Source organism: Panulirus ornatus, chromosome 15 (genome assembly GCF_036320965.1).
Source record: "Panulirus ornatus isolate Po-2019 chromosome 15, ASM3632096v1, whole genome shotgun sequence".
Classification (NCBI taxonomy): domain Eukaryota; kingdom Metazoa; phylum Arthropoda; class Malacostraca; order Decapoda; family Palinuridae; genus Panulirus; species Panulirus ornatus.
This window is the reverse complement of record NC_092238.1, coordinates 19,382,873-19,397,872: the sequence shown is the minus strand read 5'-3', so window position 1 is coordinate 19,397,872 and position 15,000 is coordinate 19,382,873. Positions and strand designations below refer to the sequence as shown.

General features: G+C 40.7%; 1 protein-coding gene across 1 annotated transcript in view; it reads right to left on the bottom strand.

The window, feature by feature from the left end:
• Positions 1 to 574: 574 nt before the first annotated feature.
• Positions 575 to 15,000, bottom strand: part of LOC139753741 (tuberin-like) — a 44,476-nt gene continuing 30,050 nt past the window's right edge. Inside the window, exons 3-4 of the mRNA XM_071670537.1 lie at positions 7,934 to 8,055; positions 575 to 776 (exon numbers count right to left, since the gene is read on the bottom strand). Of these exons, the coding sequence (XP_071526638.1) occupies positions 575 to 776; positions 7,934 to 8,055 (324 nt within the window). The remainder of the gene's footprint in view (positions 777 to 7,933; positions 8,056 to 15,000) is intronic.

The window sequence follows — 15,000 nt, the reverse complement described above, 5'->3', positions numbered from 1 at the left end:
TACACGTACACATGCCTTACATCCTCGATAAAAACTTTTCACTGCTTCTAACAACTTGCCTCCCACACCATATATCCTTAATACCTTCCACAAAGCATCTCTATCAACTCTATCATATGCCTTCTCCAGATCCATAAATGCTACATACAAATCTATTTGCTTTTCTAAGTATTTCTCACATACATTCTTCAAAGCAAACACCTGATCTACACATCTTTTACCACTTCTGAAACCACACTGCTCTTCCCCAATCTGATGGTCTGTACATACCTTCACCCTTATCAATCAATACCCTCCTATATAATTTACCAGGAATACTCAACAAACTTATACCTCCGTAATTTGAGCACTCACCTTTGTCCCCTTTGCCTTTGTACAATGGCACTATGCAAGCATTCTGCCAATCCTCAGGCACCTCACCATGAATCATACATACATTAAATAACCTTACCAACCAGTCAACAATACAGTCACCCCCTTTTTTAATAAATTCCACGGCAATACCATCCAAACCCACTGCCTTGCCTGCTTAAAAATTAAAAATTCATTAAAATTAGGTTAAATACATAAGCACTTACTTTACATAGCCCATAATGACCACTTCATCTAAGAAGGCAGAATTGAACTTCACAAGATTGATAATAACATGAAGTGCATCCAAAGTCTGTGGCGAAGCTAAAACTGCTGGGAGCCAATCTAAGAGAAATGAGCCCACAAATTCTTCAATGTATTCCAAATGCCTTCCTTCTGCTATCACTCCACAGAAGAAGTCAAAGCTATAAGGGATATATAAGAAAAGACTTAAAAATACAATTATTGTACCAGTGCCAAATATCACACTAATGTCAGTTTTTGAAAGACAGCATCTGAAATGACTTGCAATATTACATAATGGATTAATACAAGACAATTGAACTCGTCAATTCCAGGGACATTTTATACATACAATTCAAGCAGAAAGAAAAATTTTTCATAAAGCACAACTGATCAAAACAATGTTCTTGAACCTACAAAATGCTGAGAGTGGAGAACTACATTTTGAGGACTTGAAAATCTAATAAAGAAGGTTTTGAGAAGACATATAGCAAGCCTTTTGATGTTAGAGACAAAACAATTCTAACTATGAACCTTGATCAAAAAATAAGAACGAGATAAATAGTCTGACAAAGGAAAACCATTGCATTTGATGCGTGTACTAGGTATATCTTGATAGTGCATGATTTGCCCATACCTTCAAGCATTTTCACAGTTGCTTAACACTAATATATTGGTGATATCCAATCCCCTTAAAAAACATATCAAAGACAATCAACAAATTACAAAAAAATTATGTATGTAAAAATCAAAGCATTATTTCCACCATGATCCTAATGACAAACCACATTATTCATACATCATGGGTGTAATAACTTGGTTCCTGTGGCAATATAATTTTCATACTTAATAGTTCAAAACAAGTATCTGGCAAGTGGGTAACTCAAGATCATCAAACTAAAAGAATTAAGATCAACAGCAGACCATAAACTGAGAGCTGTAGCTCATCACAGATGACCATAACTTATTGCTACAGGTATCTTACAGATGGGAATCTTTGCTACAAACTTGGACATGAAAAAAAGAGTCATCTCCAAGCAATCATAATCAACAAAACTTTACTTTTACTGAAAAATTAACCTGAGCTCCATATGCCATGTCATATGGCTTATCTAGTACCCTATAGAAAACAAGATCTTTCAATTGTTCCACCTCCCTCTTTGCTTTATGATAAATCATTTCTTAAGAGAATACCTCATCATTTGAAATTAAGAACACTTGAAGCACTTCAAATTTTTCACCATTTGCAATGAATCAATATTGTAATAACACAGAAAAAGTAGGAAGCAATTTTTATGGGTGGAGATTTATGCATCACTAATGCACTGGGATAGCTTGAGGAAAGCAAAACTGAGGGGCATTATGTGCCTGATCCACCTCATTCAATGAGGGTTGGAATTAATAATGACACCCAGAAGGATGAACATGTTGATTTTGTGGAATGTGTAACCTAAAGGTTACTCGGCACTTTTCAACATGAAAAAAGATATATAAACACTTAAGAATATCTGTAAAGAATTATGCATTTAAGCTCCATTTAAAAAATCACTAACTTTTTTCTATGTTGGAGACTCCATTCATGGACAAAAGTCCACATCAAGGCCAGGCCTTAATTGAAATATATAGAGGATTATGAAACAGAAGACAAAACAAGGGAAAGAATTGATGAATTTTGGAGAAAGTGAAAAACCAATCTAAAATGTGCTAGGTCATAGTTTGTGAGAAAGACATGTGACAGTGGAGAATTCCAAAGCTCAAAGGTGTGTGGAAAGAAACAGTTATCAAAACAGCCACACAGTAATCATGTGACACAGCAGCTAGCCGAGTATTGCATGGTCTATCAAGTGGTGGGGCATACAAGCAGCCAGCTCTTGGGAGTAAAAACCAAAGTAATACCTATAGAAGGGGGAAAGTGAACTAACACTGCAGAGTAGGGAAAGAGGGTCAAGTTTGGAGGTCAACCTAGGAAAGTTTATAAATTGGACTGCTTTTGACCTCATTCTGTCGAGTAAGGATGAAGAGTTAGAATCATTCAAGATGTGAGAGCAGTACTCCGTACATAGACAAATCAATTCTATATATAAAGAGAGCAACTGTTCTAAAGAAAAGAAGTTCCAACATTTTAACAGGGCACCCAATTTTTTAAGAGGCAGTCTTAGCTATTCCTGCGATGTGGGGTTTCCAAGAAAGAATGGATGTTAGTTATAAAATGTATGTCACCAACTCAAGAGTAAGAATTACAGAACATTCAAAAAAGATATGAGGGTTGTGACGAGTTTTTGATACAAAGATGGGTAGAAACTGGGTCTTGGAGACATTAAATCTAACTGGATTTCATCTATCCCACCGAAATATCCTGTTCAAGCCTGAGTTTGCTGAGTAAGCCATATCACGACAAGACGCAGATTGAGTTTGAAAAAAAGGAGCAGAATTGAAGGATGTGGATGAATGCAGTGTCAAGTTATAAGCGTATGAGAGCAACTGATTTTTTATTTGAGGGAGAGAGGAAATCATTGATAAAAAAGAAGAGAAAGTGAAGGAGAAAGGACAGAACCTTGAGGGACACCACTGTTGATGGAGAAAAGGGGAGGCTGAGCCATCAACAACCACAGCAATAGAACAGCTGGACAGGAAGCTAGGAGTGAAATGAGGGAGGGAAGACAAACAGGGAAGCTTTGTGGCGAGTCCTCAATGTCACACACTGTCAAAAGCTTAGGCTATGTCAAGGGCAACTTCATGACTCTCCAAAATCTTTCAAAGATGATCAGACATTAATAAGATAGGAAAGAATGTCACCAAGGGTTCTTGCATTATGAAAACCATACCAATGATCAGAGAGAAGACTGAGATATAAGGTGTCTATGGGAGTTAAGGAGGGAATCAAACACTTTTAAATGGTAGATGTCAAGACAATAGGACAATAGTTAGATGGGTCAAAATGGTAACCCTTCTTAGTGGTGGGATGTAGCAATGCATGCTTCCAAGAGGAGGGAAAAGTTCTGGTTTCTAAACAAACAGAACAGATGAGCAAGCACAGGTTTAAGTTTAGAGGCACACTCCTTCAGTACACTAGGATGGATGCCATCAGATCCACAAGCCTTGCTTGTGTTCATAGAGAAGCATTGTTTAGACAGTCCAAAAATAAATTATGGGGAGGGGAATAAGATTAATAAGAGGAGCACTGGGGATGAAGGAATGTTAGCATCATTCAAGGTGGACTTAGAAAAAACAGGAGCTAAAAACAGTTGCCTTGTCTATGGCAGAGACAAATATAGTACCATCACAACGGAAAAGTGAAGGAAAGGTAGATGGACAGAAATTGTTAGAGATACCCACAACTAAAGACCTGAAAGACCTATCAGTGGATGAAAAGGAAAGTTTATCAGACTTTCTTTGAATATAGGAACACATTCCCTGACGGATAATATACTTGCAATGATTATAGGCAGTGATAAAAGCTGAATGGGAGTCAGAAGGAGAGTTTTTCCAAGCCTAATATTCTGATCTCTCGCCTGAACTGAATGGCCTAGTAACAGGAACGTTGAACTATGGATTGGAAGAAGAGGGGATAAATGCTTCCATTCCTGCAAGAATACCCTCTGCTATGCATCCGGTGGAGAAAAAAGCACCACCACATAAGAGACAGAAATTAACCAAAAGAAAGTCAAAAAAGATATTACATTAAGTTATTCCACTCAGCTTTGTTGAGGCACCAGTATCTAAACTTAAGGGGGCTGCTGGATGGGGAGATACATTAAAGTCAATATACTTTTGAGTGTGATCAGATGAACCAACTGGGGACAAGCTTGTGTAGTTACAATGGGACGGACTAGGTGAAAAATTTACTCAATCACTTAAAATGGAGAACATGAGGGTTTCAGTCCCTCCAACAACGGTATGTGATGAATTCAACCATTACCTAAAGTGAAAGATGAACTCCCCAACGTAAAGAGTCTTGGCTTGCAGGTGAGAGGATGCGAAACAGGAAAAATGTGGTAGTTGGGAGACAGACCCTAAGACACACAAAATCAATGTTTAGGGACTCAAGGTCACCAAGGTGTGCAACAAGTGTGTTGATATTGGAATAAGCACAAACACCACCTGTGAACTAGAACTGTGAGTGGAAATAATAGTTGGATGTGAAAAAGGGACTAGTAAGAACATCATTAGACAATAGTGTCTCAGACCAAAGTAAGATATTACAAGATTATAGTGATGGGTTAGTGATGGTCGACTTGAATGCAAAAGCGAGTAATGTGGTAGTTGAGGGTATAATTATTGTACATGGGGTGTTCAGTGTTGTAAATGGAAATGGTGAAGAGCTTATGGATCTGTGTGCTGAAAAAGGACTAGTGACTGGGAATACCTAGTTTAAAAAGAGAGAGGTACACAAGTATACATACGTGAGTAGGAGAGATGGTCAAAGGGTGTTATTAGATTATGTGGTAATTGATAGGAATAAGAGAGAGACTTTTGGATGTTAATGTGCTGAGAGGAACAGTTGGAGGGATGTCTGATCACTATCTTGTGGAGGCAAAAGGTGAAGATTTGTAGAGGTTTCCAGAAAAGAAGAGAAGGTTGAGGAAAAGAGAGTGGTGAGAGCAAGTGAACTTGAAAACGAGACTTTGTATCTATCTATTATACTTAGTCGCTGTCTCCCGCGTTGGCGAGGTAACACAAGGAAACAGACGAAAGAATGGCCCAACCCAGCCACATACACATGTATATACATAAATGGCCACACACAGACATATACATGCCTATACATTTCAACGTATACATACATATACATACACGAACATATACATACATACACATGTACATATCCGTACTTACTGCCTTCATCCATCGCTGCCTTCATCCATTCCTGCCACCACCCCACCACACAAGACATGACACCACCCTATCCCCACGTGAGTGCGAGGTAGCACTAGGAAAAGACAACAAAGGCCACATTCGTCCACACTCAGACTAGCTGTCATGTGTAGTGCACCAAAACAACAACTCCCTTACCACATCCAGGCCCCACAAAACTTTCCATGATTTACCCCAGACACTTCGCATGCCCTGGTTCAATCCATTGACAGCACGTCGACCCCAGTATACCACATCGTTCCAAATCACTATTCCTTGCATGCCTTTCACCTTCCTGTATGTTCAGGCTGCAACTGTTCAAAATCTTTTTAACTCCATCCTTCCACCTCCCACTTCTCCTCGTTCCCTCCATTTCTGACACGTATATCATCTTTCTTAATCTTTCCTCACTCATTCTCTCCTTGTGACCAAACCATTTCAATACACCCTCTTGTGCTCTTTCAACCACACTCTTTTTATTACCACATCTCTCTTACCCTTTCATCAATTACTAGATCAAATAACCTCATACCACATGTTGTCCTCAAACATTTCATTTCCAACACATCCACACTACTCAGAACCCTATCTATAGCCTCATAACTATATAACATTGTAGGAACCACTAGTCCTTCAAACATACCAATTTTTGCTCAAGATAACACTCTTGCCTTCCACACACTCTTCAACACTTCCAAAACCTTCACCTCCTCCCGCACCCTATGACTCACTTCTGCTTCCATCTACTCTCAACTCTCTTCTTTCACACAATTTACCAAACTCAGTCACCAACTTCTGCAGTTTCTCATCTGAATCAGCCACCAGCAGTGTACCATCAGCAAACAACTAAATCACTTCCCAAGCCCTTTCATCCAATACAGACTGCATACTTGCCCTTCTCTCCAAAACTCTTGCTTTCACCTCCCTAACCACCCCATCCGAGATAACGTTCTTGCCTTACACACATTCCTCAACGCTCCCAGAACCCTCGCCCCCTCCCCAACCCTGTGACTCACTTCCTTTTCCATGGTTTCATCTGCTGCTAAGTCCACTTCCAACACTTCACTTCCTCCAGTTTTACTCCAGTCAAACTTACCTCCTAATCAACTTGTTCCTCAACCCTACTGAACCTAATAACCTTGCTTATATTCACATTTACTCTTAACTTTCTCCTTTCACACACTCTACCAAAATCAGTCACCAACCTCTGCAGTTTCTCACATGAATCAGCCACCAGCACTGTATCATCAGTGTACAACAAGACTCAGTTCATAGGCCCTCTCATCCACAACAGACTGCAAATTGACCCTCTCTCAAAAACTCTTGCATTCACCTCCCTAACAACCCCATCCATAAACAAATTAAACAACCATGGGGACATCACGCACCCTTGCTGCAATCTGACATTCACTGGGAACCAATCACTCTCTTCTCTTCCTACCTGTACACATGCCTTATATCCTTGATAAAAACTTTCCACTGCTTCTACCAACTCACCACCCACACCATATACTCTTGAAACCTTCTACAAAGGATCTCTATCAACTCTTATCATATGGCTTTTCCAGATCCCTAAATGCTACATACAAATCCATTTATTTTCTAAGGATTTCTCACATACATTCTTCAAAGCAAACACCTGGTCCATACAGCCTCTACCACTTCTGAAACCACACTGCTCTTCCCCAATCTGATGCTCTGTACATGCCTTTACCCTCTCAATCACTACCCTACCATACAATTTCCCAGGAATACTCAACAAACTTATGCCTCTGTAATTTGAACACTCACCTTTTTCCCCTTTGCCTTTGTACAATGGCACTATGCATGCATTCCGACAATCCTCAGGCACTTCACCATGATCCATACATATATCTAATATCCTTACCAACCAATCAATAACACAGTCACCCCCTCTTTTAATTAATTCCACTGCAATATCATCTAAACCTACTGCCTTGCCAGCTTTCATCTTCTGCAAAGCTTTCACTACCTCTTCTCCATTTACCGAACCATTCTCCCTGACCCTCTTACTTCGCACACCACCCCGACCAAAACACTAAATTTGCCACTATATCATCCAACACTTTCAAAAACCTTAAAAATACTCACTCCATCACAACTTTTTTAATATCATACATTATAGGTGAGACATACTCCTTCCTTTAAGCATTTACCACATTCTTTACATTAACCTTTTCCCATCCATCAGGGCTTCCAAGTTGCCAGCTATTTTACCTGTCTTTTATGACCACTTTCAACCTCAGCTTGTACAAAACCTTCCTTACTGATTTTTATTCCTAAGTATTTCAAATGAACATCAACTAGTTCTTCACCATGCAAAATGATAATACACTATGATCCCTTCCAATTGAAATATGAAAAAAGTATTCTTATAACTTATCAGATGTTAACATACAAAGGTTTGATCTCCTGTTGGCGATAGTTTTCACATATGAAATTAAAAAAGATGCAACGCATTAACCCCATGTCCTCATGTGCGGTTGTGAGGGTGGTCAGCATCTGCAGTGTTACATGGCGTTGTTCACTTGGACAGTCGCAACCCAGCAGATCCTGTACTAAGTGCCATACACTCTCTATACCATTCTGAGAGAAGGAAGAAAAAAAATCAAAAAATTAAAATAAAATACAGTAAATAACATTTTTCTGCTGCTACCTCCCTAACACAGAAAATGGTGATCAAGTATAATAATGATAATCATACATATATATTTATTCATTTATTTATTTATTTTGCTTTGTTGCTGTCTCCCGCGTTAGCAAGGTAAAGCAAGGAAACAGACGAAAGAATACCCCAACCCACCCACATACACATGTATATACATACACGTCCACACACGCAAATACACATACCCATACATCTCAACATATACATATATATACACACACAGACATATACATATAAACACATGCACATAATTCATAGTCTGTCTTTATTAATTCCCATCACCACCCCACCACACATGAAATACCAACCCCCTCCCCTTTTATGTGCGCGAGGTAGGGCTAGGAAAAGACAACAAAGGCCACATTCGTTCACACTCAGTCTCTAGCTGACCACTCAAAATCTATTTTACTCCATCTTTCCACCTCCAATTTGGTCTCCCACTTCCCGTCATTCCCTCCACCTCTGATAAATATATCCTCTTAGTCAATCTTTCCTCACTCATTCTCTACATGTGACCATTTCAAAACACCCCCCTCCACTCTCTCTCAACCACACTCTTTTTATTACCATACCTCTCTTACCCTATTAGTACTTACTCGATCAAACCACCTCACACCACATATTGTCCTCAAACTTATCTCATTTCCAGCACATCCACCCTCCTCTACACAACTCTATCTATAGCACATCCCTCGCAACCATATATCATTGTTGGAACCACTATTCCTTCAAACATACCCATTTTTGCTTTCCAAGATAATGTTCTCGACTTCCACACATTCTTCAATGCTCCCAGGATTTTCGCACCCTCCCTCACCCTATGATTCACTTCCGCTTCCATGGTTCCATCCACTGCCAAATCCACTCCCAGATATCTAAAACACTTTACTTCCTCCAGTTTTTCTCCATTCAAACTCACCTCCCAATTGACTTTTCCCTCAACCCTACTGTACCTAATAACCTTGCTCTTATTCACATTTACTCTCGACTTTCTTCTTTCACACACTTTACCAAAAGTCACCAGCTTCTCCAGTTTCTCATAGGGATCAGCCAACAGCGCTGTATCATCAGCGAACAACAACTGACTCACTTCCCAAGCTCTCTCATCCACAACAGACTGTATATTTGCCCCTCTTTGGAAGACTCTTGCATTCACCTCCCTAACAACCACATCTATAAACAAATAAAACAACCATGGAGACATCACACACCCCTGCTGCAAACCTACATTCACTGAGAACCAATCACTTTCCTCTCTTCCTACACATACACATGCCTTACATCCTCCATAAAAACCTTCCACTGCTTCCAACAACTTGCCTCCCACACCATATATTCTTAATACCTTCCACAGAGCATCTCTATCAACTCTATCATATGCCTTCTCCAGATCCATAAATGCTGCATACAAATCTATTTGCTTTTCTAAGTATTTCTCACATACATTCTTCAAAGCAAACACCTGATCCACACATCCTCTACCACTTCTGAAACCACATTGCTCTTCCCCAATCTGATGCTCTGTACATGCCTTCACCCTCTCAATCAATACCCTCACATATAATTTACCAGGAATACTTAAACTTATACCTCTGTAATTTGAGCACTCACTTTTATCCCCTTTGCCTTTGTACAATGGCACTATGCAAGCATTCCGCCAATCCTCAGGCACCTCACTATGAGTCATACATACCTTAAATAACCTCACCAACCAGACAACAATACAGTCACCCCCTTTATTTAATAAATTCCACTGCAATACCATCCAAACCCGCCACCTTGCCAGCTTTCATCTTCTGCAAAGCTTTTATTACCTCTTCTCTGTTTACCAAACCATTCTCCCCAACCCTTTCACTTTGCACACCACCTCAACGAAAACACCCTATATCTGCCACTCTTATCATCAAACACATTCAACAAACCTTCAAAATACCCACTCCATCTCCTTCTCACAGCACCACTACTTCTTATCATCTCCCCATTAGCCCCCTTCACTGAAGTTCCCATTTGCTCCCTTGTCTTATGCACTTTATTTACCTCCTTCCAACACATCTTTTCATTCTCCCTAAAATTTAATGATACTCTCTCACCCCAACTCACATTTGCCCTCTATTTCACCTCTAGCACCTTTCTATTGACCTCCTGCCTCTTTCTTTTATAAATCTCCCTGTCATTTGCATTATTTCCCTGCAAAAATTGTCCAAATGCCTGTCTCCTCTCTTTCACTAATAATCTTACTCCTTTCCACCACTCACTACCCTTTCTAATCTGCCCACCTCCCACGCTTCTCATGCCACAAGCATCTTTTGCGCAAGACATCACTGCTTCCCTAAATACATCCCATTCCTCCTCCACTCCCCTTACCTCCTTTGTTCTGACCTTTTTCCATTCTGTACTTAGTCTCTCCTGGTACTTACTCACACAAGTCTCCTTCCCAAGCTCACTTACTCTAACCACTCTCTTCACCCTAACATTCTCTCTTCTTTTCTGAAAACCTTTACAAATCTTCACCTTTGCCTCAACAAGATAATGATCAGACATCCCTCCAGTCACACCTCTCAGCACATTAACATCCAAAAGCCTCTCTTTCGCGCGCCTATCAATTAACACGTAATCCAATAATGCTCTCTGGCTATCTCTCCTACTTACATACGTATACTTATGTATATCTCTCTTTTTAAACCAGGTATTCCCAATCACCAGTCCTTTTTCAGCAGAGGAGGGTGTTTTGAAATGGTTCGGTCACATGGAGAGAATGAGTGAGGAAAGATTGACAAAGAGGATATTTGTGTCAGAGGTGGAGGGAACGAGGAGAAGTGGGAGACCAAATTGGAGGTGGAAAGATGGAGTGAAAAAGATTTTGAGTGATCGGGGCCTGAACATGCAGGAGGGTGAAAGGCGTGCAAGAAATGGAGTAAATTGGAACGATGTGGTATACCGGGGCCGATGTGCTGTCAATGGCTTGAACCAGGGCATGTGAAGCGTCTGGGTTAACCATGGAAAGTTGTGTGGGGCCTGGATGTGGAAAGGGAGCTGTGGTTTCGGTGCATTATGACATGACAGCTAGAGACTGAGTGTGAACGAATGGGGCCTTTGTTGCCTTTGCCTAGCACTACCTCGCACACATGAGGGGGGAGGGGGTTGTTATTACATGTGTGGTGAGGTGGCGATGGAATGAATAAAGGCAGACAGTATGAATTATGTGCACGTGTATATATGTATGTGTCTGTGTGTGTATATAAATGTATACGTTGAGATGTATAGGTATGTATATTTGCGCGTGTGGACGTGTATGTATATACATGTGTATGTGGGTGGGTTGGGTCATTCTTTCACCTGTTTCCTTGCGCTACCTCGCTAATGCGGGAGACAGCGACAAAGCAAAATAAATAAAAATAAAGTGGGAGACCAAATTGGAGGTGGAAAGATGGAGTGAAAAAGAATTTGAGTGATCGGGGCCTAAACATGCAGGAGGGTGAAAGGCGTGCAAGGAATAGAGTGAATTGGATCGATGTGGTATACTGGGGTTGACGTGCTGTAAGTGGATTGAATCAGGGCAAGTGAAGCGTCTGGGGTAAACCATGGAAAGTTGTGTGGGGCCTGGATGTGGAAAGGGAGCTGTGGTTTCGGTGCATTATTACATGACAGCTAGAGACTGAGTGTGAACGAATGGGGCCTTTGTTGTCTTTTCCTAGCGCTACCTCACACACATGAGGAGGTTGTTATTCCATGTGTGGCGGGGTGGTGATGGGAATAAATAAAGGCAGACAGTATGAATTACGTACATGTGTATATATGTATATGTCTGTATGTGTATATACATGTGTACATTGAGATGTATAGGCATGTATATTTGCGTGTGTGGACGTGTATGTATACACGTGTATGTGGGTGGGTTGGGCCATTCTTGCGTCTGTTTCCTTGCGCTACCTCGCTAATGCAGGAGACAGCGACAAAGCAAAATAATAAATATATATTTATATATATATATATATATATATATATATATATATATATATATATATATATATATATATATATATATATATATATATATATTTATTTTATTATACTTTGTCGCTGTCTCCTGCGTTTGCGAGGTAGCGCAAGGAAACAGACGAAAGAAATGGCCCAACCCCCCCCCATACACATGTATATACATACGTCCACACACGCAAATATACATACCTACACAGCTTTGTCGCTGTCTCCCGTGTTTGCGATTTAGTGCAAAGAAACAGACGAAAGAAATGGCCCAACCCACCCCCATACACATGTATATACATACACGTCCACACACGCAAATATACATACCTACACAGCTTTCCATGGTTTACCCCAGACGCTTCACATACCCCGATTCAATCCACTGACAGCACGTCAACCCCGGTATACCACATCGATCCAATTCACTCTATTCCTTGCCCGCCTTTCACCCTCCTGCATCTTCAGGCCCCGATCACACAAAATCTTTTTCACTCCATCTTTCCACCTACAATTTGGTCTCCCACTTCTCCTCGTTCCCTCCACCTCCGACACATATATCCTCTTGGTTAATCTTTCCTCACTCATTCTCTCCATGTGCCCAAACAATTTCAAAACACCCTCCTCTGCTCTCTCAATCACACTCTTTATTTCCACACATCTCTCTCACCCTTACATTACTTATTCGATCAAACCACCTCACACCACACATTGTCCTCAAACATCTCATTTCCAGCACATCCACCCTCCTGCGCACAACTCTATCCAAAGCCCACGCCTCGCAACCATACAACATTGTTGGAACCACTATTCCTTCAAACATACCCATTTTTGCTTTCCGAGATAATGTTCTCGACTTCCAAACATTCCTCAAGGCTCCCAAGATTTTCGCCCCCTCCCCCACCCTATGATTCACTTCTGCTTCCATGGTTCCAGCCACCCCCAGATCCACTCCCAGATATCTAAAACACTTTACTTCCTCCAGTTTTTCTCCATTCAAACTTACCTCCAAATTGACTTGACCCTCAACCCTACTGTACCTAATAACCTTGCTCTTATTCACATTTACTCTTAACTTTCTTCTTTCACACACTTTACCAAACTCAGTCACCAGCTTCTGCAGTTTCTCACATGAATCAGCCACCAGCGCTGTATCATCAGCGAACAACAACTGACTCACTTCCCAAGCTCTCTCATCCACAACAGACTGCATACTTGCTCCTCTCTCCAAAACTCTTGCATTCAACTCCGTAACAACCCCATCCATAAACAAATTAAACAACCATGGAGCTGTATCATCAGCGAACAACAACTGACTCACTTCCCAAGCTCTCTCATCCACAACAGACCGCATACTTGCTCCTCTCTCCAAAACTCTTGCATTCAACTCCGTAACAACCCCATCCATAAACAAATTAAACAACCATGGAGACATTATGCACCCCTTCCGCAAAACAACATTCACTGAGAACCAATCACTTTCCTCTCTTCCTACTCGAACACATGTCTTACATCCTTGATAAATACTTTTCACTGCTTCTAGCAACTTACCTCCTACACCATACACTCTTAAAACCTTCCACAAAGGATCTCTATCCACCCTATCATAAGCCTTCTCCAAATCCAGAATTTCTAATTATATCTTACATACATTCTTTAAAGCAAACACCTGATCCACATTCTTTAAAGCAAACACCTGATCCACACATCCTCTACCACTTTTGGAACCACACTGATCTTCCCCAGTCTGATGCTCTGTACATGCTTTCACCTTCTCAATCAATACCCTCCCATAAAATTTCCCAGGAATACTAAACAAACTTGTGCCTTTATAGTTTGATATCTCACCTTTATCCCCTTTGCCTTTGTACAATGGCGCTATGCATGCATTCCACCAATTCTTAGGCACTTCACCATGCTTGACACATACAGTGAATATGCTTACCAACCAATCAACAACATAGTCAACCCCTTTTTGTATGAATTCCACTACAATATCATCCAAACCTGCTGCCTTGCCAGATTTCATCTTCCACAAAGCTTTCACTACCTCTTCTCTGTTCACCATACCATTCTCCCTGACCCTCTCACTTCACACACCACGCCAACCAAAACACTCTATATCTGCCACTGTATCATCAAACACATTCAACAAATCTTCAAAATATTCACTCCATCTCCTTCTCACTTCATCACTACTTGTTATCACCTGCCCATTTGGCCCCTTTACCGACGTTCCCATTTGTTCTTGTCGCTTTCTTTCATACATCTCAAGTCATTTGCACATCTTCCCTGCAAAAATCATCCAAATGCCTCTCTCTTCTCTTCTCTTTCATTAACAATCTTACTTCTTCATCCTACCATTCACTACCCTTTCTAATCTGCCCACCTCACACCTTTTTCATGCCACATGCATCTTTTGTGCAAGCCATCACTGCTTTCCTAAATACATCCCATTCCTTCCCACTCCCCATATGTCATTTGCTCTCACCTTTAGCAATTTTGATCTCAATCTCCCCTGGTACTCCCTCACACATGTCTCCTTTCCAAGCTCATTTACTCTCACCACTCTCTTCTCCCCAACATATTCTCTTATCTTCTGAAACCCTCACAAATCTTAACCTTCGCCTCCACAAGACAGTGATCAGACATCCCTCCAGTTGCCCCTCTCAGCACATTAACATCCAAAAGTCTCTCTTTCACATGCCTATCAATTAACACGTAATCCAATAACGCCCTCTGGCCATCTCTCCTACTCACATATATATACTTCTGTATATCTTTATTTTGAAACCAGGTATTCCCAATCACCAATCCTTTTTCAGCACACAAGTCCACAAGCTCTTCACCATTTCCATTTACAACACTGAACACCCCAT